The 26,321-nt window shown below is 51.3% G+C and overlaps 1 protein-coding gene across 1 annotated transcript; it reads right to left on the bottom strand.

Annotated features, from left to right (window-relative positions):
- Positions 1-49: 49 nt before the first annotated feature.
- MAP4K1 (mitogen-activated protein kinase kinase kinase kinase 1) lies at positions 50-26,217 on the bottom strand (the record flags this gene model as incomplete). The annotated part of the gene is made up of 31 exons (XM_080703389.1): positions 50-119; positions 5,560-5,615; positions 6,286-6,356; positions 6,440-6,529; positions 7,005-7,067; positions 7,234-7,408; positions 8,113-8,216; positions 8,353-8,411; positions 8,497-8,605; positions 10,037-10,097; positions 10,172-10,248; positions 10,714-10,798; positions 13,118-13,200; positions 13,278-13,440; positions 14,381-14,423; positions 15,259-15,303; positions 15,387-15,430; positions 15,501-15,559; positions 16,201-16,279; positions 17,187-17,303; positions 17,764-17,845; positions 17,957-18,019; positions 19,488-19,619; positions 20,133-20,205; positions 20,279-20,321; positions 20,465-20,512; positions 20,593-20,648; positions 24,198-24,262; positions 25,686-25,776; positions 25,907-25,964; positions 26,119-26,217. The coding sequence occupies 31 exons, from the start codon at positions 26,215-26,217 to the stop codon at positions 50-52; spliced, it is 2,463 nt and encodes an 820-aa protein (XP_080559515.1).
- Between the last annotated feature and the right edge of the window lie 104 nt (positions 26,218-26,321).

Raw genomic sequence — 26,321 nt, 5'->3', positions numbered from 1 at the left:
ACCTAGTGTGTCTGTTGGGAGGGGGTTGCAGGACCGGCTCCTACCCCCCTCACTCCTGGATGTAGAGGTTGCTGGGGGCAGTAGGATCATCTGCAGGCCGCGTCTCCACCACTACAGGCCTGGGGAAGGGAGAAGCCAGGTCATTTGTTCATTCCTCCATTGATTCTATTCACAAAGTGAGTTAATAGAGATGTGCCAGCCCAATGCTGGGCTACCTCAAAAAATGAGCAGACATGGTCCCTGCCCTTATTCGAAGTGTAAGAAAGAGCAACATGAATCAGAGAATTGCATGAGTTACAAGGGCATGGAGTGCACGGCAGGGAAACCCACGCCAGGAGGTTGGCCAAGGGTCCCCCAAAGAGTGCATGGAGGGGCGGGAAGGAGACTCAGAAGAATGTGGTGAAAGGTAGAGAAGGGTGTTCTGGACAGAGAACGGCCTGTGCAAAGGCTTTGATGTGGGAGAGGCTGAGGCTTGGCCAGAGATGTCAGGGCTTTGCAGGCTGTGGCAGGGCCTGTATGTTTCCCTTGAGGCCACAGGAGGATTTTAAGCAGGAAGAGAGATGGTCAGATTTGGATTTTGAAAATCCCTCTCTGGCCAGGCATGGTGGCGCATGCTTGTAATCCCAGCATTTGGGGGACTGAGAAAGGAGGATTGCAGTTCCCAGACAGCCTCAGTTACTTAGTGAGGCCCTTTGCAACCCAGTGAGACCCAGTTTCCAGAGAGAACCGGTTTCAAAATAGGGCTGGGGGTGTAGCATGGAGGTAGAATGCCCCTAGGTTCCATCCCCAGTACTGCAAAAAAAAAAAAAAAAAAAAAAAACCCTAGTGAGACCTTGTTTCCAAGTAAGAAAAAAAAATCAGAATGGGGGTATAGTTTGGAGGTAGAATGCCTCTGGGTTTAATCTCCAGTATCAAAAAAGAAAAAATTAGAACTCATTAGCTGGGCATGGTGGTGCATACTTATAATCCCAGTACTTGAGAGGCTGAGACAGGAGGATCACAGGTTCACAGCCAGCCTCAGCCACTTCATGAGGCCCTCCACAACTTAATGAGTCCCTGTTTCAAAATAAAGAATAAAAATAGGGCTGGGGTATAGCTCAAAGGTAGAATGCCCCTGGGATTCATTTCTGGTACTTCCAGAAAAATAAAATATAATAAAATAGATTAGAACTCATAAAATTACGTTGAAATCTGTGAGATGATGTTGATATAAAGAAACAAAGAGAGCCAGGCATAGTGTGCACAGCTGTAATCCCAGTACTTGGGAGGCTGAAACAAGAGCATCACAGGTTCAAGGACAGACTCAACAAGTACTGACACTATCATCAACCTAGTTAGACTCTGTTTCAAAATAAAATATAGGACTGGGGATAGAATACCCCTAGGTTCAATCTACAAGTACCAAAAAAAAAAAAGGAAAAAAAAGGGAGAAAGAAATAAAAAGAAAAAAAAGAGCTGAGTGCATGCTTGTAATTCCAGCCAATGGGAGGCTGAGGCAAGGAGACTGCCTCTTGGAGGCCAATCTGGGCAACTCAGGGAGACCCTATCTCAAAATAAAATAAAAGGGCTGAGGGGAGCTGGGCATAGTGGCGCATGCTTGTAATCCCAGTATTCGGGGGGAGGCAGAGACCAGAAGATGGCAGTTCGCGGATAGCCTCAGCTATTTAGCGAGGCCCTTCGCAACTCAGTGAGACCCTGTTTCAAATATAAAGATACTGAAAACTAGGACTGGGGGTGTGGCTTGGAGGTAGAATGCCCCTGGGTTCCATCCCCAGTATGCAAAAAAAAAAAAAAAAAAAAAAGAGCCAAGTGTGTAGCCCGGGCATATAGCACTTGCCTAGCTTACATAAGGCCTGGTTCAATCCCTAGCACCATGGGAGAATAATAAAGGTGGAGAAGGAACAGGTCTTCCTAACAGGAGAACACCAACTAATCCATACAGAAAGAACAGAATTAGAGAATCCTTTGTAGAACATGTGCTTAATGTGCGCGAGGCCATGGGTTCAATCGCCAGCATGAGGAAGAGGAGGAGAGAGGAATCTGGTAACCATCATTACACTGGTAGATTCGGGGGGAAAAAAATCATCCCTAGGTTCTGAAAAGTGAAAGCCTGTTGAGAAACAGTAAATTTACATAGTCTCAATGAATCTCCCCCAAGCTACTAATTACTTGTAATTATTACAAAGGGAAAAGGAGCAACTTTACAAAGGAGAAAACTGGATGTCTTTACCTTAACCAAGCAATCAGTGTTAATACTGCCAGGAATGGGGAAAACTGACAGCATGCGCCTCCCGATACAGTGCACTGAGAGGCACACAGCATCACTTTATTATTATTATTATCATCATCATCATCATCATCATCATCATCATCATCATCATCATTATGTGTCTCTTATTGAGGCTTGAACTCGGGGACTGTTACTTCTGGAATACCAGCCCTCTTTCTATTTTTTTTTAATTTTTATATATTTTTGGCATTACTGGGGGTAGAACCCAGGGGCATTCTACTTCCAAGATATACCCCCAGCCCTATTTTTTTCAGTACTGGGGGTGGAACCCAGGAGCATTTTACCTTTCAGCAAGACCCCCAGCCCTATTTGTGGGGGAGGGTACTGGGGATGACACCTAGGGGCCTTTCCAGGCTACATTCCCAGACCTATTTTATACTTTATTTGGAAACAGGGTCTCACTAAGTTGCTGAGAGCCTCACTAAGTAGTTGAGGCTGGCTTCAAACCTGAGCGATCCTCCTGTCTCAGCCTCCCAAGTGCAGGGATTACAAGCGTGTGCCACCACGCCTGGCTAATTTTTTTTAATTCTTTTTTTTTTTTTTTTCATAGTACTAGGGTTGGAACCCCGGGGCATTCTACTTCCAAGCTACACCTCCAGCCCTATTTTTTTTTTTATTATTTGTTTTGAAACAGGGTCTCACTGAGTTGCAAAGGGACTCACAAGGTAGCTGAAGCTTGCTGCAAACCCAGATCCTCCTGTCTCAGCCTCAGGAATGCTGGGATTACAAGCGTGCGCCACCACGCCTGGCTCCAGCCCTATTTTTTATTCTTTAATTTGAAACAAAGATCTCACTAAGTTGCAGAGAACCTAAGTAGCTGAGACTGTCCCCAAACCCGTGATCCTCCTGTCTCAGCCTCCCAAGTACTGGCACTGTGCACTCACTAAATTGCAAAGGGCCTCACTTAAGTAGCTGAGGCTGTCCTCGAATGATGATCCTCAGCCTCCCAAATGCTGGGATTACAAGCCTGCACCACCACACCTGGCTTTGTCTTCTTAATTTTGACATCTGCAGTGTGGTTTGTAAGACTATATCCATGTTTTGATTCAGGAAACATACATACACTGAAGTTCTTTTTCTTATTTTTAATTTTGAAATAAGGCCTTGCTAAGTTGCCAGTGGTTTCATTGAATTGCTGAGGTTATCCTCAAACCTCTAATCTTCCTGTCTTAGCCCCCCAAGTACTGGATTTATAGGCATATGCCACCATACTTGGCCACACTTAAGTTTTTAGGGGTAAATGAGTGTCATAGGTGCAATTGATTCCTGAATATTTAGAAAAAATGACATAGCTGGGCCTATTGGCACACGCTTGCGATCCCAGTACTTGGGAGGCTGAGACAGGAGGATCGTAAATTCAAAGCCAGCCTCAGCAACTTAGGCTCTCAGAAACTTAAGGAGACCATTTCCAAATAAAACATTAAAAAATAAATAAATAAGCCTAAGGCTGGGCATGGTGGCACACTCTTGTAATCCCCGCACTTGGGAGGTGGAGACAGGAGGACTGTGCAGGCTCGAAGCCAGCCTCGCTGGCTTAAAAGACCCTGTTTCCAAATAAAAAATATTAAAAAAAAAAAAAGTTCTGTCACTCCGAACTTCATTACGAAAAAAAGAAAAAAAAAGGTCTGGAAGTGTAGCCCGGAGGTAGAAGGGTTCTATCCCCAGTACCACAAAAAAAAAAAAAAAAAAAAAAAAAGCCTGGAGATAGAAGGCCCCTGTAATACACACACACACACGTTAAAAAAAGACATGTACGTATATGTGCATGTGTATATGAAATAGAATAAGGGGCTGGAGATGTAGTTCAGTAGTAAAGCACATGCCTTTCTTTTTAGCACATGAGAGACCCTAAGTTCAGTCCCTAGAACCTAAGGGAAAAAAAATATGGATAAAGCAAATGTGACTATTTTAAAAAGTTAGTATCTGGGCGCTAGGTGTGGTGATGCTTGGGAGGCTGAGATAAGAGGATCATAGGGTTTGAGTGTATTTGTGTGTTTGTGGTGCTAGGGATTGAACCCAAGGGCATTTTGCCTTTGAGCTACACCCCTAGCCCTATTTTAATTTTTTTATTTGGAAACAAGGTCTCACTAAGTTGATACCAGCCTCACTGAGTTGCTGAGGATTGGACCTGCAATCCTTCTGTCTTGGTCTCCCAGGTACTGAGATTACTGTTGTTACAGGTGCACACCACCACGCCTGGCAGGACTGCAGGTTTGAGGACAGCATTAGCAACCTAGTGAGACCCTGTTTCAAAAAACAAAAATTAAAAAGGGCTGGGGGTGTAGCTCAGGCCTAAGGTGAACTCAGTCCCTTGGGTTCCATCCCCAGTACCATTAAAATAAAGTTTGTTTTGTTTTGTTTTGTTTGCAGTATTGGGGATGGAACCCAGGGGTATTCTACCTCTAAGCTACATCCCAAGCCTTGTTTTTTATTCTTTATTTTGAAACAGGGGCTCACTGAGTTGCAAAGAGCCTCACTAAGTAGCTGAGGCTGTCTGCAAACTGCAATCTTCCTGTCTCAGCCTCCAAAATGCTGGGATTGCAAGTGTGTGTCACCACACCTAGCTAAAAGTTATTTTTAATAGCTTAAAAGTTAAAGTAAAGCTGGGTGTGCTGGTGCACGCTTGTAATCCCAGTACTTGGGAAGCTGAGACAGGAGATTGCAGGTTCTAGGACAGCCTCAGCAAGTACTAAGACCCTGTTTCCAAATAAAATTGGGCTGGGGGGACTATAGAATGCCCTATATATCATCCTCAGTACCAGAAAAATAAAGAAAGAATAAAAAATAGAAGCCGGGCGTGGTGGCACGTGCTTGTAATCTCAGCATTTGGGAGGCTGAGACCAGAGGATCGTGGTTCGCGGACAGCCTCAGCTACTTAGTGAGGCCCTTTGCAACTCAGTGAGACCCTGTTTCAAAATAAAGAATAAAAAACTGGGCAGGGGGTGGAGCTTGGAGGTCAAATACCTCTGGGTTTCATCCCCAAACCCGCAAAAAAAAAAAAAAAAAAAAAAAAGAAGGCTGGGTGTAGCTTGGAGATAGAAGGTCCCTGGCTTCAATTCCCAGCACCAAAATGAATAAAGAAAAAAGAAAAAGAAAATGTCCCTTGGCTGCTATGCAGGGAATAGATAACAGGGTTGGCAATAGGAAGCAGGGGGACAGGTGAGAAACCATGCAAGCCAAAGACACAGGTGGCTGTGGACACCTCAGGATTCCCTGTCCACCTCAGATGCCCCTCCTGGGCCGCTCTGTTCCCCTCCCCACCACCATACCTGGGGGAGCCGAGCAGACGGAAGGTGAGGGTGGGGTCTCTCAGCTCCTGTAGCAGCTGGGGGAAAAGTGAGTGTGTGTTAGTGCAAGAAGAGCCCTCCCCACCCTCCACCTCTCCTCTCCCTTAAGAAGAACAAGATGAAGTCTCTGGTGCAGTGTTAGACCCATTCCAACACCACGCAACAGCAAGCTGCTTAACCCATCTGTGCCTCAGATGACTAAGCCGTGAAATCTTAGTACCTACATGATAGGTGATGGTAAAGATTAAATAAAACATTAAGCTGGGTAGGTAGCTCATGCCTGTAATCCCGGTGCTTGGGAGGTTGAGACAGGAGGCCGCAGGTTCCAGGTCGACCTCAGCAACTTAAAGTGTAAGGACAGAATCTGCTATAGTACTCTATAAGCCCCATTCTGCTCCATTTTCCAAATAAGGGCAGCGAGGGACAGGAAGGCAAGGTCACCTGCCTGAGGTCACTCAGCTGGGCTCCACCCCAGGCAGTCAGGTCCATGCTCTGGACCCCATTTTGCAGCTGGGGAACAGAGGCTCTTAGGAAGCTAACTCCTTTGCACAGCTTCACACAATGGCCCGGGGTGAGACTGGGACTGATGAGACCCCAGGGACTTCCCCCCAGGGACTCCACACCACGTTCAGGAGATCTCCCAGCCCTGTGATAAGCGCCACTATTGAGGCAGGAGTGCAGGGCGGTGGGTATACAGTAGGTGCTTACCTGATCTGAACCCGGCGCCCACACCTGTACTCCATGCTTCCAGAAGGCCTGAAGCTGACCCCCGACCATGGCTGGAGAGAAATCAGAGCCTGTTACCCTTGGGGGTCACTCAAGCCTCAATCTCTGACCCCGACTCTCTCAACCCTGCACATACCCACAGCCTCCACTGCTTCAGTCATGGGGATCTCTGGTGTACGAAGCCCTGGGACTGGGGCTCCCTCCGGGGTCACCAGCTTCAGAGAGCCTGGAAGTGGGAGGAGTGAGTGTTAGGAACTGTGAGCAGAAGCTGGTGTGGTGGCACACGCGTGTAATCTCAGTACTTGGGAGGTTGAGACAGGATCACAGTTCATGGACAGCCTCAGCTAATATACTTAGGCCCTAGCAACTCAGTGAGAGCCTGTTTCAAAAAATTGGGCTGGGAGTGTAGCCCGGAGGTAGAATGGATGCTGCCTGGTTTCTCTGTCCCTTTCCCACAGGTGGGATGTCCCGTGTTCCATCCCCAGTGGCACAAAAAGAAATAAATAACAAAAAATTAAAAAGACTAAAAAATAGGGCTGGGAGTGTAGCTCGGAGGTAGAATGCCCCTCTGTTCCATTCCCAGTACCAGAAGAAAAAAATAAGGCTAGGAAGAAGGAGGTTGGAGCAAGTAAGTCCGGCGGGGGGTGGGGGGGGGTGTTCGGGCTTTCTGCGAGGCTAAGGTCCTGGGGGTCGGTTCTTACCGTCCATCAAAACCATCACCATGTCTTCCTTCACCTGGGTCACCTGGACTGGTCCCGTGTGCTCTGCTTGAGAAGAGAGGGTTCGGGACCAACTCTAGCCAGTTCCCTTTTTCTCCCACACCACCCGCAGCAGGGGCGCCGCCCCCCAGCAAGGAGGTCCCGCCCCGCCGTCACCCTCACCAGTTAAAAGGCACCGGCCCTCAGGGTTGGGGTGAGCCCGCCCACTCACGCGTGCTCATCTCGCCCAGCCAGCAGGACAGCGCGCCGAAGCGCACGGTGTGGAAGAGCACCGACCTCGCCGGCCGCCCGGGGCTCACGCCGATGCACACGGCGGGCAGCTCGGAGCCGGGCGCCGTCAGCAGCGCGAACACCGGCAGGGGCGTGGGCAGCGGGAACAGCACCTGCTGCGGGGGGGGGGGGAGGGCGGGGCCTGAGGGGGAGCGCCAGGGGCGGGGCCTATGGGAGGGCGGGGTCCCGGCGACCAGCGGGGCCGCGTGGGGTTACACGGGGCCGGGGGCTTCAGGACCCCGTGCCTCCGTAGAGGCCGAGGGGTGTGGCCCCACAGAGGGGTGGCTTCAGGGGGCGAGCCACCCTGCAGACAAGGAGGCAGGGACCCCAGGTACAGAGCCTCACGGGCAGCACAAGCACCGTAGACACTCTAAAGGACAGGCCCTGAGTGGGCTCTCCTTAGAGACCTGGGAGCCGGCCGTGGTGGCGCACGCTTGTAATCCCAGCATTTGGGAGGCTGAGGCAGGAGGCTCACGGTTCGCAGCCAGCCTCAGCTACTTAGTGGGGCCCTTTGCCACTCAGTGAGACCCCGCTTCAAAATAAAGAATAAAAAATAGGTCTGGGGTGTAGCTTGGAGGTAGAATGCCCCTGGGTACCACCCCCAGTACCGAAAACACCAAAAAACCTTAGCGATCTGGGGGGCGGGGAGTAGGGCCTGAAGGATAATTAGACCAGGCGCGGGGGCGGGGCTTCGAGGCTGGAAGCCCCCGAAGGGGCGGGGCGGGGCCTCGCGGGGCGGGGCTTCCTGGAGCTCTGGGCGACGCTCCTGGGGTGGACCGCCCTGGCCCAGAGTCCCAACGCCCCAGCCCAGGGTCCTTACCCGGACGAGCAGGAACTTGTTCATGGGCTGGTACCACTGGAGCAGGACCACAGAGGTCTCCAGGGCCCCGCACAGGAATGGGCCCCCGGAGCTCGCACCCTCTGCTGCGGAGCAGGCAAGCATGGGTCAGGTCAATCCCTGCGTGTCTTTCCCGGCTCTGGACGCCCTGCCCAAACTCCGCAAGCTCTCGGGTGGATGCAGCCCCAGCCCCGGCTCCCCCGCCCGCGGGGTTCTTCTCACCCACACAGCACGCCCGGCAGCCCTTGGTGTCCTGGATCTTAGTGGAGGCCAGGTTCTTCCTGAAGAGGTTGGCGGGAGTGGGTGGTGAGCCAGCATAGGGGAGGGGACATCGCAGGGGTGAGCAGTGCCATTAGGGGAGGGTACCTGGCCAGGAGCCGGTGGGGGCTAATGTGAGCGATGGGGCTTCCTGCCCTAGTTTCTTTGCGTTCCAGCAGGCCCAAGATGCTGTGCGAATACAGGTGGGGGGTCTTTCCTGCAGTGTGTACGTGAGGGAAGCTGCGTTAGAGCACCCTGATACCACCTCTCTGCCCTCACCCTTCACGCGGCCCCATCCTTCTATGTGTGTGTGTGTGGGGGGGGGGCTGAGGATAGAACCCAGGGGCGTTATAACTCTGAGCTACACCCCCAGCCCTATTTTATTTTTTATTTTGAAACAGGGTCTCATTAAATTGCTTAGAATCTTGCTAAGTTGTTGAGGCTGTCCTCAAACCTGCATTCCTCCTGTTTCAGCCTCCCAAGTACACGCATGTGCCACCATGCCCAGCTTTTATTTTTTATTTTGAAACAGAGTCTTGCTAAGTTGCTGAAGCTGGCCTCGAACCCATGATCCTCCCAAGTCCGGGATTACAGGTATATGTGGGCTTCTCATTCCATACATTTTATTTATTTATTTATTTTGCAGTACCGGGGATGGAATCCAGTGGCATTCTACCTCCAAGTGACACCTGCAGACCTATTTTTTAATTTTTTCTAATTTCAAAACAGGGGCTCACTCATTTGTGAAAGGCCTCAGTAGCTGAGGCTGTCCGTGAACCCTGATCCTCCAGTCTCAGCCTCCCAAATGCTGTGATTATAAGTGTTTGCCACCATGCCCAGCTCATACAATTATTTATTTATTGATTGATTTATTGATTGATTGATTGATCTCAGGGGCATTCTACCTCCAAACGACACCCCCAGCCCTATTTTTTTATTCTTTATTTTGAAACAGGGTCTCACTGAGTTGCAGAGGGCCTCGCTAAGTAGCTAAGTCTGTCTGCAAACCACGATCCTCCTGTCTCAGCTTCCCGAGTGCTGGGATTACAAGTGTGCGCCACCACACCCAGCTTCATTCCATACATTTTAAAGCCATTGCAGGCTCTGGTAAGCAGTTAGTGAGCAAAATAATTATATTCCCTATGAAACTGTGGACAGTTAACTAGTCAGATGGGGTCACACATATTAAAGTTTAAGAAAAAAATACCTAGAAATATTAATGTTTGTCATCACGGATGTGACATTCACAGATGGGAATCCCATTTGGCTTGGTGTTTCCCTCAAAACTAGAAGTTCTTGCCAGGCGTGGAGGCACACACTTGTAATCCCAGTACTTGGGAGGCTGGCACAGGAAGACCACAGGTTCACAGCCAGCCTCAGCATCTCAGGCCCTTTGCAACTTAGCAAGACCCTGTTTCAAATAAAAAGGGCTGGAGGTATAATGCCCCTGGGTTCCATCCCCAGCACCACCACCAACACACACACACACACACACACACACACACACACACACACACACACACACACACGACTTGAATTTATGGACGGCTTGGTGAAGCTTAAGTTTTTTGGCTCTGCTCAGCCAACCCCCTGACCCTTGACCCTTAACCCCTGACCCCCGACTTCTCCCCCAAACCCACGGCCAGACCTGAGAGAGACATGAGGACATTGTTGATGGAGTACACCCAGGTGGTCCGGCTAGGGAAGAGCTGCGGAGAAAGAAGGACGGGGCTCCTGTACCAGCCCAGGGCCTCGCTCCACCCCGCCCAGCGCTCTCCCTCACCATCTCCAGCGTGGCCTCCTGGTCATTCCGGTTCAAGATGAAAATGCCTTCCTCTGCCCCCAGGAGCAGGTGCTGGTCTGAGAGAGACAGACAGCAGGACACTGGGACCTCACGTTGGCCGTTGGGCCCCCAGCTCTAGCCCTTTATTCCCTGAATCTCACTCCAAACTGACACTCCCAGCCTCTGTTTCACCAAATCTCACCTCGAACCCTGTCCCGTCCAGTCCATACATCTCGGGATCCCGGACTGTCCTTTCTGTTGCGTTCCAGTCTCTAATGCTCCTGACCCCCAAATTCTGATCCCAGCCCCTCTACCCCTAACCTCCAGCTGACCTTCTGTATCCCCATCTTGTACTCCAAACTCTAACCTTTGTTATGTTCTAATTTTTCTGGTTTCTGCTCTCCAATTCCTCTTCTGTCTCCCTCCTGGATCCCCAAATCCAAGTACAACCATAGGCTGCACTCCCTCAGGCTGCCACTCCCCCCACTGAGCCCCGCCACTGAGGCCCTCTCCGCCCCTGGGGCTCCCCTCCCTCTCCTGACCCTTGGTCGAGGGGTGCGTCCAGGAGGCTGTGCTGTGGATCCGGAGGGGGCAGCCATTGAACAACTTCACGAGAAGGGCACATCCCTGGGCAGGCCATGGGGGGGCCGGCAGCAGACCCAGCAGCCAGAGCGGGGAGGACAAGATACGGGGGTTAAGACTGAGCGAGAGTGCCGGGGTTCACATCCCAGCTCTGCCTCCTCGAAGGTACACAGCCAGCCCCCAACTATGGCTTCGCTTTCCATGGGCTGAGTTACCCTGGCCAACCGTGGTGCAAAAATATTACATGGAAAATTCCAGGAATGAAAAACCCATCTGCCAGGCATGGTGGCGAATGCCTGTAATCCCAGTGCTTGAGAAGACTGGACAGGAGGATTGCAGGCTCAAGACCCTCAGCACTTTACTGAGACCCTGTTTCAAAATGAAAAATAAAATAAGGCTGAGGTTCAATCCCTAGTACTGCAAGAAAATAAAAATCATCAGGGGTTTTTTTTTTTTTTTTTTGCGGGTCTGGAGATGAAACCCAGGGACATTCAACCTCCGAGCTACACCCCCTGCCCTATTTTTTTATTCTTTATTTTGAAACCGGGCTTCACTGAGTTGCAGAGGGCCTCACTAAGTAGCTAAGGCTGTCCACAAACCGCGATCCTCCAGTCTCAGCCTCCCGAATGCTGGGATTACAAGGGTGCGCCACCACGCCCGGCTAAAATCATCAGTTTTATATGACTTTTATTACAGTAAATTGCCCTAATTTCCTATTTTATTATTGTTGTTAACTACACTGTCTAATTTACTAATTAAATTTTATCATAGGTATGCATATATAGGAAAAATATATATATTTATCAGGCATCCTTTGAGGATCTTGGAACATATCCTCCATGGATGAGAGGAAATACTTAATATACAGCCTTGGGCAAGCGACTTGCTATTCTCTGTGAAATGGGAGATATTGCTGGGTGTGGTGGCGCACGCTTGTAATCCCAGCATTCAGGAGGCTGAGATCAGAGGATCGCGGTTCACAAACAGCCTCAGTTACTTAGTGAGGCCGTCCGCAACTTAGTGAGACCCTGTTTCAAAATAAAGAATAAAAAATAGGCCAGGCGTGGTGGCGCACGCTTGTAATCCCCACACTTGGGAGGTGGAGACAGGAGGATCCCACAGGTTCAAAGCCAGACGCACTGGCTTAAGAGACCCTGTTTCCAAATTAAAAAGTATAAAAAAAATAGGTCTGGGAGTGTAGCCCGGAGGTAGAAGGGCTTCCAGGAACCCCAGTACCACCAAAAAAAAAAAAAAAAAAATAGGGCAGGGGGTGTATCTTGGAGGTTGAATGCTCCTGGGTTCCATCCCCAGACCCACAAAAAAAAAAAAAAAAAAAAAAAGAAAAGAAAGAAACGGGAGAGATTATCTACCTCTATAATAGGTGTTCCTTTTATTCATTTATTCATTTATTTTCTTGTGGTACTAAGGATTAAATCCAGGGTACTCTACTACTGAACTACACCCTCAGCATTTTTATTTTCTTAGTTTAAGGGCCTTACTAAGTTTCCTAGGCTAGCCTCAAACTTGCAATCCTCATGCCTCAGCCTCCCAATTACTGGGATTACAGGCATGTGCCACCATGTCCAGTTTGTTTGTTTGTTTGTTTGTTTATTGTGGTACTGGGGATTGGACCCAGGGGCATTCTACCTATAAACTATACCTCCAGCCCTTTCAATGTTTTTGTTTTGAAACAGGGTCTTGCTAGGTTGCTGAGAGTCTCTGTGTTGCTGAGGCTGGTTTTGTTTTTGTTTTTGTTTTTTGGTGGTACTGGGGTTCCTGGAAGCCCTTCTACCTCTGGGCTACACTCCCAGACCTATTTTTACTTTTTTATAATTTGGAAACAGGGTCTCCTAAGCCAGCGCGCACGGCTGGCTTCGAACCTGTGCGATCCTCCTGTCTCTGCCTCCCAAGCGCGGGGATTACAAGCGTGCGCCACCACCTGGCTCTGAGGCTGGTTTTGAACCTGCAATCCTCCTTTCTCAGCCTCCCAGCTACTGGGATTACAGGCATGAGCCATCACAGGAGGTTGGCTTATTTTATTTATTATGTTGTTGCTATTTTCAGATGGAGTTTTACAATGTTGCCCAGGCTGGCCTTGAACTTGTGATCCTCCTGCCTCAGCCTCCCAAATAGCAATGATTATAGATGTGTGCCAATATGCTTGGCCTGTTTCTATTTGTGAAGAAAATGATACCTATTTCTATTTGTGATACCTATTTCTATTTGTGAAGGTTGATACACTATAAAGACACAAGATCAGTATCTGGCACAGAGGAAATACTGGAGAAACATCACCTATTATTATTATTACCAGTCTTCCTGGGTGCCCAAGGCCGCATGCCAAGGCACACAGCTGGACCTCACCTTTCTCTTCATCTTCTCCTTCTTAGGGGGTAGCCGTGGGGGCTGGTCAGGTTCCAAGGGAACTGGGTTCCAGAGTGAGGGTTCTGAGAGGGATTGAGAGGATCAGCTCCCAAGAGCCCCCACCCACCTGCCCCCCTGGAACCCCCAGCCCAGCCATTACCTGAATGGGCAGTGAGCTGCGGGCTTCGGGTGGCTGGGGGAGGCCCAGGGCGGAGCGTGCGTGGGGGAGGCCCACTTGCACACCGGACCAGCACCCCTGGGCTCAGCAGCCCCTCATCCCCAGGCGCCCCCGGGCCCTCATCCGATGGAGAACGTAACTTGGGCTTTGCAGACAGAGAAAGATCAAGGCGGAAGTGTAACAATGGTCTCACAGTGTTGCGGGTGCTCTGTACCCGGGTCCCTGTCTCCACTGGGACGGATTCAGCATCCTCTACCTTCTCCAGCCTCCCCATCTGACGCCCCTCCCCCAGGCATCAACACACTCCAAAACCAAAGGGTTAACCCCGATGCAGCAGGGATTTCCAGAGCCAACCACTGATCAGGACCCAGAGCTACCCACCCCCACCTGCTTTGGCACGGGGCGGGGGGCGGGGGGGCTTGTACCTCCAAGTTACACCCTTTTTTTTTTTTGCGGTACCCGGGATAGAACTCAGGGGTATTGTAACTCTGAGCTACACCCCCAGTCCTATATTTTAGTGTTTTGTTTTGTTTTTGAAACAGGGCCTCACTGAGTTGTGAAGGGCCTCACTAAGTAGCTAAGGCTGTCCTCTGGTCTCCGCCTTCTGAATGCTGGGATTATAAGCATGAGCCACCACACCAGAACCACCACACCTGGCCCAAGTTACACCCCCTTTGTGTGTGTGTGTGTGTGTGTGTGTGTGTGTGTGTGTGTGGTACTGGGGGTGGAGGATCACACAGAATGGAAGCCAGCCTCAGCTACTCAGTGAGGCTCTCAGCAACTTAATGAGACCCTGTTTCCAAATAATGTATAAAATAGGTCTGGGAGTATGGCCCGGAGGTAGAAAATTACACCCTTTTGAACAGGGTCTTGCTGAGTTTCTGAGGCTGGCCTTGAACCTACAGTCACTCTGGCTCAGCCTCCCACATACTGGGATTGCAGGAGCGCGCCACTGCACCGGGTGGGCAAGGCTGAGGATTTGGAGTTCTGCCCTGGACTGGGGGATGCCACTTCCAGATCCCAATGTGCCATTTTCCCAGACTTTCAGACCCCCTCCCTAGAGAGCTCGGTGTTCCAGGCCTTACCTTGGGGGGCAGGGGTGGAGGCCTGTCCTCTGCAGGGGTGGGGCTGAAACACAAAGATGGCTAAGCAGGTGGAGGCGCGGGGGACAAGGGGCAGGGAAGTGGGTGGTCAGGGCTAGAGGCCTGTGCTGAGAGGTCAGGAGGGCAGGGGGCTCCGGCTGGCTGGAGCTGGGGCTCAAGGGCTAACAGCACAACAGTAACGGCCACTCTGAGCCATCACGTGCTGATGGCACACGGAGCCGTGGATGCACAGGGACACCGTGACATGGTGATCCTGCCTCCCTTGGTCGTCCTACTTGGCACCTGCACCGCACAGGAGCGCCCACGGTGCAATCTCTGGCGGAAGGAATAAGGAGGGGCCTGAGGCCATCTCAAGTCGGGAGACTAGGGCAGGAGGGGGCCTGGGCTGACCATCAAGGTGGAGGAATGGGCCTGGGGCTGTGGTCTGCAGGGGCTGAGGTTTAGTGAGAGGATGATGACGGTGGGGGCCTGGGATTGAAGGCCAGAGCCGAGGTTTGGGGGTGGCCTGGGGGGTTAAAGCATCGGGTAGAAGCAGCATCTGGGATGTGTCTGAGAGATCAGGGCTGGGGACAGGTGGGGAAATCTGGGTTGGGCAGGGAGCATTCTGGAAGGAACTGGCAACAGGCCTGGGGTCGGGGCAGGTAGGGACTGAAGTTGGGGGTGGATCGCAGGCTGGAGTTGGCATTGGGCGGGGGTCAGTCGGAGGTGAAGGGTGGAGGGTGGCATGGGGTTAGAGAGCAGGGCTGGGAGAGGAGGCAGGGGGTGGGATCAGGGCTCAAGGATGGGGCAGGAGGAAGGGTGGGGGAGGGAAGGTGAGGAGTCAGGGCTTGTCAGAGCTGGGGCTGGGTAGGGGGGCTTACATGTCCACGTCGTCGTAGTCATCATCGGACTCCGACAAGCGGCTCCTGAGGAGTGACAGGTGTGAGTGAGAATCAGCAGCTGCCACGGTGCGGCCCCAGCGGGCCCCCCGCGCCCTCCCGGGGCTGACCTGGGACTGCCGCTCCTCAAGCCGCCGGGGGGCTGCAAGTGGGCCTGTGGGAGAGGAAGGGTCAGCTGTGGCCCAGGGCAAGGGGCGTCTGAGGAAGGGCGGGAGGCATCTCACGGTGTCTGCCGGGGGTCTGGGCTCCGCTCCTCTGAGCTTCCTGAACTCCATGTGCCGCCCTGGAGTGGGGAAGGAGGTGACCCAGTGATGGGGAGAAGGCTCAGGGAAGAGGAAGTAGAAGTTGGGGGCTTAGAGTCAAGACCTTAAAGGCTGGTACTGTCCCTTAGGGGGTGAGCTCTTTTCTTGGGGGGGGGGGCTAGGGATTGAATCCAGAGGCAAGGCATTCTACCTCTGAGCTACACCCCCAGTCAATTTTCTTTTTAAAACAGAGTCTCACCAAATTGCTGAGGGTCTTGTTAAATTGTTGAGGCTGGCCTTGAACCTGCAATCCTCCTGTCTCAGCTGCTCCACCATATCCCACTAGGGGAGGGTGTCTTGATTTACAGGAATCTCATGGCGGGGGGTGGGGGTCAAGGTTTGGCATCAAGGAGGTAGAGGGGCTCAAAGTAGTTGTAGAGAGTTTGATTTTAGTATCCAGTTAGGTACCAGGGGTTCTGGTAGATTTCTGACCTCTCTTGGGGCTACGGTGGGGATGGGAGGAGTGGGGGTCTCTATGGTCATTTGAGGGGCAGGTGATAATGCGGTTATTTGACGTCTCACGTGATGAGATATGGTGAGGGTCTCTGGTGATCTGACAGTGGGTGGAAGGGGTCTACTGGGTCTGTTACAGTATCCCCAAACTGTAAGATTCTATACTTACGATAGTGATCTGCATCTGGGAGCCCCAGGGAGCTGGACCTGTGAGTGGATCTGATTCGCCGAGGGATGGTAGGGGGTGGCTGTACAGAGGAACAGACGCATTAGGGCTCAAGGTCCCAAGCAGCCCCCTCCACCCCAAGGTCCAGCCTTGAGCCTTCCTCTCTCCCACGACTCTCTGTACCCAGGCCCAGGCCACACTTCCCTTCCTTCCACCTGGTTTGCTGTGTGTGTGTGTGTGTGTGTGTGTGTGTGTGTGTGTGTGTGTGTATGTGTGTGTGTTTTACTGGGAATGAAACCGGGGACCTTCTACCTCTGAGCTACACTCCCCAGACCTACTTTGGTTTTTATTTGGAAACAGGGTCTTGCTAAGTTGCTGAGAACTTCACTAAGTTGCCGAGGCTGGCTTTGAACCTGAGATCCTCTTGACTCAGCCTCCCAAGTACTGAGATTACAAGCGTGGGCCACTATACCTGGCCTGGCTTGCTTTCTTTCTCTTCCCTCTCCTTTAATTTCTTTTCTTTCTGATTGAACCCAGGAGCATTCCACCTCTGAGCTACACCCCAGCCCCCACTTTTTTTTATGGTACTGGGGATGGAACCCAGGGGCATTCTACCTCTGAATTACACCCCCAGCACTATTTTTTAGTCTTTTTTTTAATTTTTGAAATGGTCTCACTGAGTTGTGAAGGGGGTTACTAAGAAGCTGAGGCTGTCTGCGAACCACGATACTCCAGTCTCAGCCTCCCGAATGCTGGGATTACAAGCGTGCGTCACCAAGCCCGGCTCCCTTTATTTTAATTTCAAAATGGGCTCTCTAAATTGCTGAGGCTGGCCTCAAACCTGTGATCCTCTTGATTCAACCTTCCAAGTACTGGGATTACAGATATGCACAACTGTGCCCACCAGTTTTCATTCTCTGAGAGGTCCCCAGGAGGCACTCCCAGCTGGGGGACGTCTAAGTAAAGGTGCGGTTGGCCAAGGCCCTTACCTCGGGCTCCTCATCTTCAGCCTCACCCGTAGGGAGCCCCTTTCCGGGATTCCTCACTTTGTCCAGAAGATCTAGGATCAGGCCTCTGTTCAGCCCAGGCTGGCACACCATTTGGTGCTGGGGGAGGGAGACAGGGTGAGCAGACAGAGGACTGGGGTGTCAGGGAAGGGTGGGCGGGGGCTTGAGAACCTGTCTAAGGGAATACAGAGGGGGAAGGCACCCGCCAGAGAGACGCAGGGACACTTGGGGCTGAGAAGCCTGGGCAGTTCTGAGAAGCTCTCAGGGACTAGAAGAATGCAGGGTTCTCAGACTGAGCTTGGAGAATTCCGGAGGCGTCTTACTTAGATGGGTACGGGGTCTCCAGGGGAATGGGTCCTGAGGGCCTTGGGAATTTGCCAGTTCTAGTCACTCAGGGAGTCTTGGGAAGGCATGGGGTACAATCTGGAAAGTCTGGGGGATCCTGGGAAATTGTGAGAGACCAGGGACTTTGAAGGGGCCACTGGGGCTCTGTGGAACTAAACAGTCAGTGTTCTAAGGAGCTGCGGGGGAATCGGGGCTCTGCGGGTGGGAGAGTTACAGTGAGCATCTTGGTGGCGCCGGGTCGTTTCTTGGGGCTCTTAGTGAGGGTGACTTTCACAAAGTTGTGAAAGGCGGCCGACCTTGGGAGAAAGAAGCCAGGTTGGGAGTGAGGGATGGGCCCTTCCGGTCATGTGTCATGCCCTCGAGCCCCAGCCCTGTCCTGCTGCCCTCCCTCCTGCCCTCCTCCTTACCATTTACTCTTTTCCTTCAGCCGGGGAGGCTGGTAGCCACTCTTGGTCATGAGGAAGAGGACTCTAGAATAGTACAGGAAGAATACGGGATTCAGATCCCCGAGGGGGCCAGACCTCATGGCTTCGGGGGTTCCCAGAGTGCAACTTGAGCAGGGAATGGGAATGGGGTCCACATTTTACAATGGGCCAGGATGCTACCTCTGAGGGAAGCCATTCATCACATTTTATGTTGTTTGCTCGTGGCACATGACTATCTTGGCATTCTATCTCTGAGCTATATCCCCAGACCTATTTTACTTTTTATTTTGAAACAGAGTGTCACTATGTTGCTGATGACCTCTTTAAATTGCTGAGGCTGGCCTCAAACCTGTGATCCTACTGTCTTAGCCTCCTTAGTACATTTTATTTTAACTTATTTAGTAGTATTGGAGATTGAACCCAAGGGGCATTCTACCACTGAACTACATCCTCTGCCCTTAATTTTTTTTTTTTTAACTTTTAACAGGGTCTTCCCAGATGTGGTGGTATACTACTATAATCCTAGTACTTGAAAGTCTCAGACAGGAGGATCACAGATTCAAGATCAGCCTGGAATTTAGCAAGACTCAGCAACCTAGGGAGACTCTGTTTCAAAATAAAAATATAAATGAAAAGGGCTGGGGGTGAGCCGGGCATGGTGGCACACACTTGTAATCCCATCATTTGAGAGGCTGAGACTGGAGAATCACAGTTTGTGGACAGCCTCAGCTACTTTAGCGAGGCCCTTTGCAACTCAGTGAGACTCTGTTTCAAAAATATAAAGGACTGAGCCGGGCGTGGTGGCGCACGCTTGTCTTCCCAGCATTCAGGCGGCTGAGACTGGAAGATCGTGGTTCGCGGAGAGCCTCAGCTATTTAGTGAGGCCCTCCGCAACTTAGTGAGACCCTGTTTCAAAATAAAGAATAAAAAATAAGGCAGAAGGTATAGCTCAGAGATCAAATGCCCCTGGTTTCCATCCCCCAACCCGCAAAAAAATAAAAAATAAAAAATAAAAATAAATAAAAATTAAAAAAATAAAAAGACTAAAATATAGGGCTGGGGATGTGGTATGGAGGTACAGTCCCCCTGGGTTCCATCCCTAATACCGCAAGAAAAAAAAAGACTGGTAGTATAGCTCAGAGGTAGAATGGCTCTGAGACCAATCCCCAGCACGAAAAGAAGAGAATTAAAGAAAAGAGAAGAGAAACGGGGTCTCACTAAATTACCACTCGCTGGCCTCAAACTTGCCATCTTCCTGTCACAGCCTCCCAAGTACTGGGACTCCAGGTGTGCGCCACCAGGCCCCGCGCACTCATTCATCACAGTTTAGAGCTGAGCTCAGCTGAGGGAGGCTCACAGTGGGGATCCCTGAGTCGGTGGCTCCAGTGCAGAAAGTGGAAGAAAAGGCTGTCTGCACTGGGAAAACCCATGGGGTCCCCTGCACGGGGTCCTGACGGGAGGCCGCAGGCTGAGGGATGCCCCAGGCAGGGCTGGACAGGCCTCGGCCGCCTACCTGAGCGGGTGCACATCAAAGAGCGGCGGCTGCAGCTCAGCTAGCTCGATGGCCGTGATGCCCAGGGACCAGATGTCACACAGCTCGTTGTAGCCCCCCTTCAGGGCCACAGCTGCCACTTCTGGAGCCATCCTGGGGGCAGAGACCCTCAGGGAGCCAGGGTGGTGGAGGGAGGGATGGGAGGAGAGGGGCCAGGGGACCTAGGATGGGTGAGGGGAGGCGGGACACAGAGAGAGAAAGACAGGCAGAGACAGAGCCGGGTGTAGGGGCACAGGCCTTTAATCTCAGTACTAGGGAGGCTAAGACAGGAGGATCGCAAGTTTGAGGGCAGACTCTGCAATGGAGCAGGACTCCCGGCAACCTAGTGAGACCCTGTTTCAAAATAAAATAGGGCTGGGGGTGTAGCTTAGAGGTAGAATGTCCCTGGGTTCCATCCCAGTAGCACCCCCCCACCAAAAAAAAAAAAAAAAAAAACCAGCAACACACACACTGAGAGAAAAAGGCCTGAAGGGGGCACAAAGAGAAACCTCAGAGAGAGCCAAAAAGAGCAGAGGGAGGGAACCAGAGAGAGTCCCACGGAGGGGGGTTAGAGCCACTGCGCCCCACTCCACCCCACCCGGCTGCCTGCCTCCAAGTACGCCTCACCAGTAGGGAGTCCCAATGAAAGACAGGCGTCTAGCCAGTGTCGCCCCAATCTGGGCCGAGATCCCGAAGTCAGCTGGAGGCAGAGGAAGAGATTAGTGTCTGGGTCCTCCTTGGGGTCACCCCGCCCGCTCCCAGCAGCCACTCACCCAGTTTGACCTCCCCAGCATCATTGATGAGGATGTTGGCTCCCTGGGGACAAGAGGAGGGGTGAGGCCCTGTCAGGTAGCCCTCTCCCCAGGCCCTCCACACAGCTCAGCCACCCCCAGGGCCCCCTGAAACGTCTCGCCCATCTCCCGGGCCCACCCTGCAGGGTACCTTCACCCCCAGACCACCTTGATGTCTCGGTGCATCTTCTTCTGTGAGTGCAGATAGGCCAGTCCCTGGGAGAAGGGTGGAGGGAGGGGCAGTGAGTGCCAGCAGCCTGGCTCCCCTCCAGGGTCCCCGCCCCGCTGCTCCTCACCTGCAGCACTTCCCGGCAGACATAGCTAATCTGGAGCTCTGACAGGGCACCTGTCACTGCAAAGGTCACCAGGCCAGGCGTTGGATGGCAGCCAGGAGGCTCGGCACCCAGGGAGGCCCTGGCCCACCCAGGCAGCTGGGAGAGTGCCCCAAGGGAGGACAGGACGGCCACGGAGGGCAGGGCAGGGCGAGGGAGACAGTCACTCCGGAGGGGCCTATTGCATTCTAGACACTGAAGACGCAGCCCTGCCCCCCGGGAGAAGCACTGCAGTAGGGGAGACCGACAGTAGATAAACAAGATAGGTAAATAAACAAAATATAAAGTAGCTCAGTGGTAGAGCATTTGACTAATGTGCTGGGCCCCAGATTTGATTTCTAGCACCAAAAAAATTATATATATATATATATAGCCAGGTGTGGTGGCGCATGCTTGTAATCCCAGTACTTGGGAGGCTAAGACAAGAGGATCCCACACATTCGAAGCCAGCCTCAGCTACTTAGGCTATCAGCAACTTAGACCCTGTTTCCATATAAAATATAAAATAGGTCTGGAAATGTAGCCTGGTGGTAGAAAGCCCTTGGGTTCCATCCCCAGTACTACCAAAAAAAAAGTATATAGCCCAGCGCTTGGGAGGCTGCGACAGGTGGATCGCACGCATTCACAGCCAGCCTCAGCTACTTAGGCTCTTAGCAACTTAGTGAGACCCTGTTTCCAAATAAAATATAAAATAGGTCTGGGAGTGTAGCCCAGAGGTAGAAAAGCCCCTGGGTTCCATCCCCAGTACCACCAAAATAAAGTGTGTGTGTGTGTGTGTGTGTGTGTGTATACATACATATACATATGTATATATATATCATAAAAACATATATGTAGCCAGGCGAGGTGGTGCATGTTTGCAATTCCAGTACTTGGGAGACTGAGATGAGAAGATCACAGGTTCAAAGTCAGCCTCAACAATTTAGCAAGGCTATCAGCAACCTAGTGAGACCATGTTTCCAAATAAGTAATAAAAAAAAAATCAGGCTGGGATGTAACTTAGGGGTAGAATGCCTTTGGGTTCAATCCTCAGCACCAAAAAAAAAAAAAAAAAAATGCAAATAGGGCTGGGGATGTAACCCAGAGGTAGAATGCCCCTGGGTTCAATCTCCAGTACTGCTAAAAATATATAATAATAATAATAATAATAATAATAATAATAATAATAAGTAAACCTGGTGTGGTGGCACATGCCTGTGATCCCAGCACTTGGGAAGTTGAGACAGGAGGGTCGCAGGCTTATGGCCAGCCTTATCAACCTTATTAGGCCCTCCGTAACTTATGAGACCTTGTCTCAAAATTTAAAAACATAGAGCCGGGCATGGTGGCGCATGCTTGTAACCCCAGCATTTGGGAGGCTGAGACCAGAGAATCACGGTTCGTGGACAGCCTCAGCTACTTAGTGAGGCCCTCTGCAACTCAGTGAAACCCTGTTTCAAAATAAAGAATAAAAAACTGGGCAGGGGATTAGCTCGGAGGTCAAATGCCTCCATCCCCAGACCCGCAAAAAAAAAAAAAAAAAAAATTAAAAAAAATATTAAAATAGGTCTGAGGGTGTAGCTCAGAGGAAGAGCACCCTGGTTCAATCCTCAGAACCAACAGTAAAACCGAAGAATAGAGCAAGAAAAGACAACAGGAAATATGTGTAGGAAAGGCTATGACATTTCACACCAGGCGGTCACTAAGGCCACTGTAAGAAGGCGACAGCAGCCGGGCGTGGTGGTGCACGCTTGTAATCCCCGCACTTGGGAGGCAGAGACAGGAGGATCGCGCAGGTTCGAAGCCAGCCGTGCGCACTGGCTTAGGAGACCCTGTTTCCAAATAAAAACGTAAAAATAGGTCTGGGAGTGTAGCCCGAGGTAGAACCCCAGTACCACCAAAAAAAATAAAGAAGGCGACGGCAGAGGACGCGAGGGTCCCAGTGAGAGGGAGAAGAAGTCCAGGTGAGGGATGAGGCGGGCGGTGTGTTGGGGAGAAGGACAGCTGGGGTAGTCAGGCCCCAGGAGAAGCTCGGCCTTCTCTAGGAGGGAAACGGGAATCACTGGAAGCTCTGCACAGCGCACTCACATGACCAGCTGTCAAATACGCAAAGGCACAGAAAGACAGACACAGCGACACAGAGAAATGGGGACATGGCCAACCTGAGACAGAGACAGAGAAAGGAAAAGACAGGCAGAGACCGAAAGGTGGGAAGACAGACATTTCCCAAGAGGCATCAGAGGGGTGGAGAGGGAAAGAGATGAGAGACAGACAGAGGGACGTGGTCAGAAACCTGGCTGGGTGAGTCGCTTCCTCCCTCAGTTTCTCCTCTGAGGAGTGGTTTTATAGCACTGGGGATGGAACCCAAGCCCCCCCCCCGCCCCGTGGTAAGGCAAGCGTTGTACTGCTGAGATACACCCCCAGCCCCATTCTTCATGATGTCCTTATTTTTCTGACATTTAAAATTTGGGGCTACAGAGAGTCAAGGAGATAACAGAAGACAAAGGCAAGCATAAAAAATTCAGAGAAGGTAGGCATGGTGGTGCACACCTGTAATCCTAGTCTTTGGGAGGCTGAGACAGGAGGATCACAGGCTTGGGGACAGCCTCAGCGAGTAGACTATCATCAACCTAGTGAGGCCCTGATTCAAAATACAAATAAAATAGGGCTGGGGGTGGAGCCTCGAGGTAGAATGCACCTGGGCTCAATCCCAGTACCACACATACATACATACGTACCTACATACATAAAATAAATAGCCGGGCGTGGTGGTGCACGCTTGTAATTTCAGCATTTGGGAGGTTGAGACAGGAGGACTGCAGATCGAAGACAGCCTCGGCTGCTACTTAGTGAGGCCCTTTGCAACTCAGTGAGACCCTATTTCAAAATAAAGAATAAAAAATAGGGCTTGGAGCCAGGCATGATGGCACATGCTTGTAATCCCAGCACTTGGGAGGCTGAGACAAGAGGATCGCATAGGTTCGAAGCCAGCCTCAGCTACTTAGTGAGGCTCTCAGAAACTTAGTGAGACCCTGTCTCCAAATAAAGTATAAAAATAGGTCTGGGAGTAGAGCCCAGAGGTAGAAAAGCCCCTGGGTTCCACCCCCAGTAACACACACACACACACACACAAAAAAAAAAAAAAAAAAAAATAGGGCTGGGGTGTAGCTCAGAGACAGAATGTCCCTGGGTTCCATCCCTAGTACCACACAAAAAATAAAATAAAATAATAATTAAAATAAATAAGTCAATTAATTAACTAATTTGCACCTACCTGAGCCAGCAAATGCAGAAATACACAACATGAATGGCCTTGGCAAGAAGATGCCCAAATAAAGAGAGAGACAGGGAGCAGAGGGGATCTGTGCATGCAGAAGGACTGAGACAGGACTGGTAGGTGCTGAAGGCAGGGCCCAGGGCTACTTGGTCAGCACGGGACCTCCGGTACTGACCAGGTCAGGCAAAGGCCCAGAGGACGGGCTCCTTGCATGAAATGTGGACCAGGAGACAGTCTCAGAGACACAAGCACAAAGACACAGGAAGAGGTGGCACTGAAGGGTGAGGAGGGCGACAGTCTTTCTTCTTCTAACCTTGGTAGATGTCCTGGAGAGAGCCAGCCCCACAGAATTCCATACAGATCCAGAGCTTCTGCAACCTAGGCAGTTCAAGAGTGATCATAATAACAGTGAGCCGGGCGTGGTGGCGCACGCTTGTAATCCCCGCGCTTGGGAGGCTGAGACAGGAGGATCACACAGGTTCAAAGCCAGCCTCAGCTACTGAGTGAGGCTCTCAGCAACTTAGTGAGATCCTGTTGCCAAATAAAATATAAAATAGGTCTGGGAGTATAGCCCAGAGGTAGAAAAAGCCCCTGGGTTCCACCCCCAGTACCACATAATAATAGATGTTATCATTTGTAGGAGAGCACAGGTCACTGTCTTTTGCTCTAGTTCAATAAGAAAAAAAAATTATCTGGGCGTGGTGGCACAGGCTTGTAATCCCAGCATTTGGGAGGCTGAGAAAGGAGGCTCACAGTTTGCAGACAGCCTCAGCTACCTAGTGAGGCCCTCTGCAACTCAGTGAGACCCTGTTTCAAAAAATAAAGAATAAAAATAGGGCTGGGGTGTAGCTCAGAAGTAGAATGCTCGTGTTCAATCCCCAGTACCGGAAAAAAAAAAAAGTGTGACTTTGATTTAGGTGCAGTGGTGCATGTCTGTAATCCCAGCACTTGAGAGGCTGAAACAGGAGGGTTACAGGTTCAAGGCCAGTATCACAACTTAGCAAGACCCTCAGCAATTTAACAAGACCCCATTTCAAAATAAAAGGGGTGTCCGGGCGTGGTGGCGCACGCTTGTAATCCCAGCATTCGGGAGGCTGAGACCTGGAGGATCGCGGTTCGCGAACAGCCTCAGCTACCTAGTGAGATCCTCTGCAACTCAGTGAGACCCGGTTTCAAAATAAAGAATAAAAAATAGGGCAGGGGGTGTAGCTCGGAGGTCAAATGCCCCTGGGTTCCATCCCCAGACCCGCAAAAATAAATAAATAAATAAATTAATTAATTAATTAAAATAAAAGGGGTGGATATATAGCTTGGAAGAAGAATAGCCCTGGTTTCAATTTCCAGTACCAAAAAGAAAAAAGAAAGGAAAGAAAGGAAAGAGAGAAAAGTGAGACTTTGGTCTGGGGGGTCAGGCTAAGAGTGTTCCAGTTAAAGGTGGAGGTCCAATGTTGGTGGAGGTCAGCCGGGGGTGGCGCACACTTGTAATCCCAGCATTCGAGAGGCTGAGACGGGAGGATCGCGGTTCGTGGCCAGCCTCAGCTATTTAGTGAGGCCCATCACAACTCAGTGAGACTCTGTTTCAAAATAAAGAATAAAAAATAGGGCTGAGGGTGTAGCTTGGAGGGAGAATGCCCCTGGGTACAATCCCCAGCACGGTAAAAACAACAACAACAACAACAAAATATTGGAGGTCCAGTTAGAGTATCTGGGTCAAAAATATAAGCTCAGGATAGGGAATCAGGTTGGGGGCTCTGAAGTTAGGGGTTGGGCCGGGTCCCAGGGCACGGCTGAGGGTCTTTACCAGAGGTAACTCCCGTGGTAGGCCACGATGTTGGCATGCCGGCAAGTTTTCAACATGAGGATTTCCTTCTGAAGGGTGGAGACATCGTCGTCTGTGAGGAGGGGCAGAGGAAAAAACGCGGCTCTAGGCCAGGGAGTGACTGGAGGGGATGCAGTGTCCCAGGCGGTGGGGTGGGGTGGGGTGGGGTGGGGTGCGGGAGGTGTCCCTGGGCCCTTTCTCACCAGGCTCCATCTTCACCATCTTCAATGCCGCCAGGTCCCCGGACACCTTGTCTCGAGCCTTGTAGAAAGGGGAAGTTGGCATCAGATGGGCTTCATCCACCCAAGTCCTCAGCCTCACCAAGGCCTGGGAACCTCTCACACCCTGTCCCCTCCTGGGCCTCCGCCTAAAGGTCACTGGTTTGAGGGTAATGGTGACAGAAGGGCTTTCTCACCTTGAAGACTTCCCCATAGGTGCCGCCACCCAGCCTCTGCAGCAGGTCGTAGTGGTCCCGGGGGTCTCTATTAAAGATGTCAGGGTCCACGAGGTCCATCCCTGGAGGCCAGAGTTGGGCCTGCGCCCAGGGGCCAGCGGGGCCTCAGGGCTCGAGCTGGCACCTCCCTCCCTCCCCACAAACCAGCTCCCGCCTCGCCTCTG

Source organism: Muscardinus avellanarius, assembly GCF_963383645.1.
Source record: "Muscardinus avellanarius genome assembly, chromosome: 10".
Classification (NCBI taxonomy): Eukaryota; Metazoa; Chordata; class Mammalia; order Rodentia; family Gliridae; genus Muscardinus; species Muscardinus avellanarius.
Note: the sequence above shows the minus strand (reverse complement) of the source record. Positions and strands in the feature narration are given on the sequence as shown.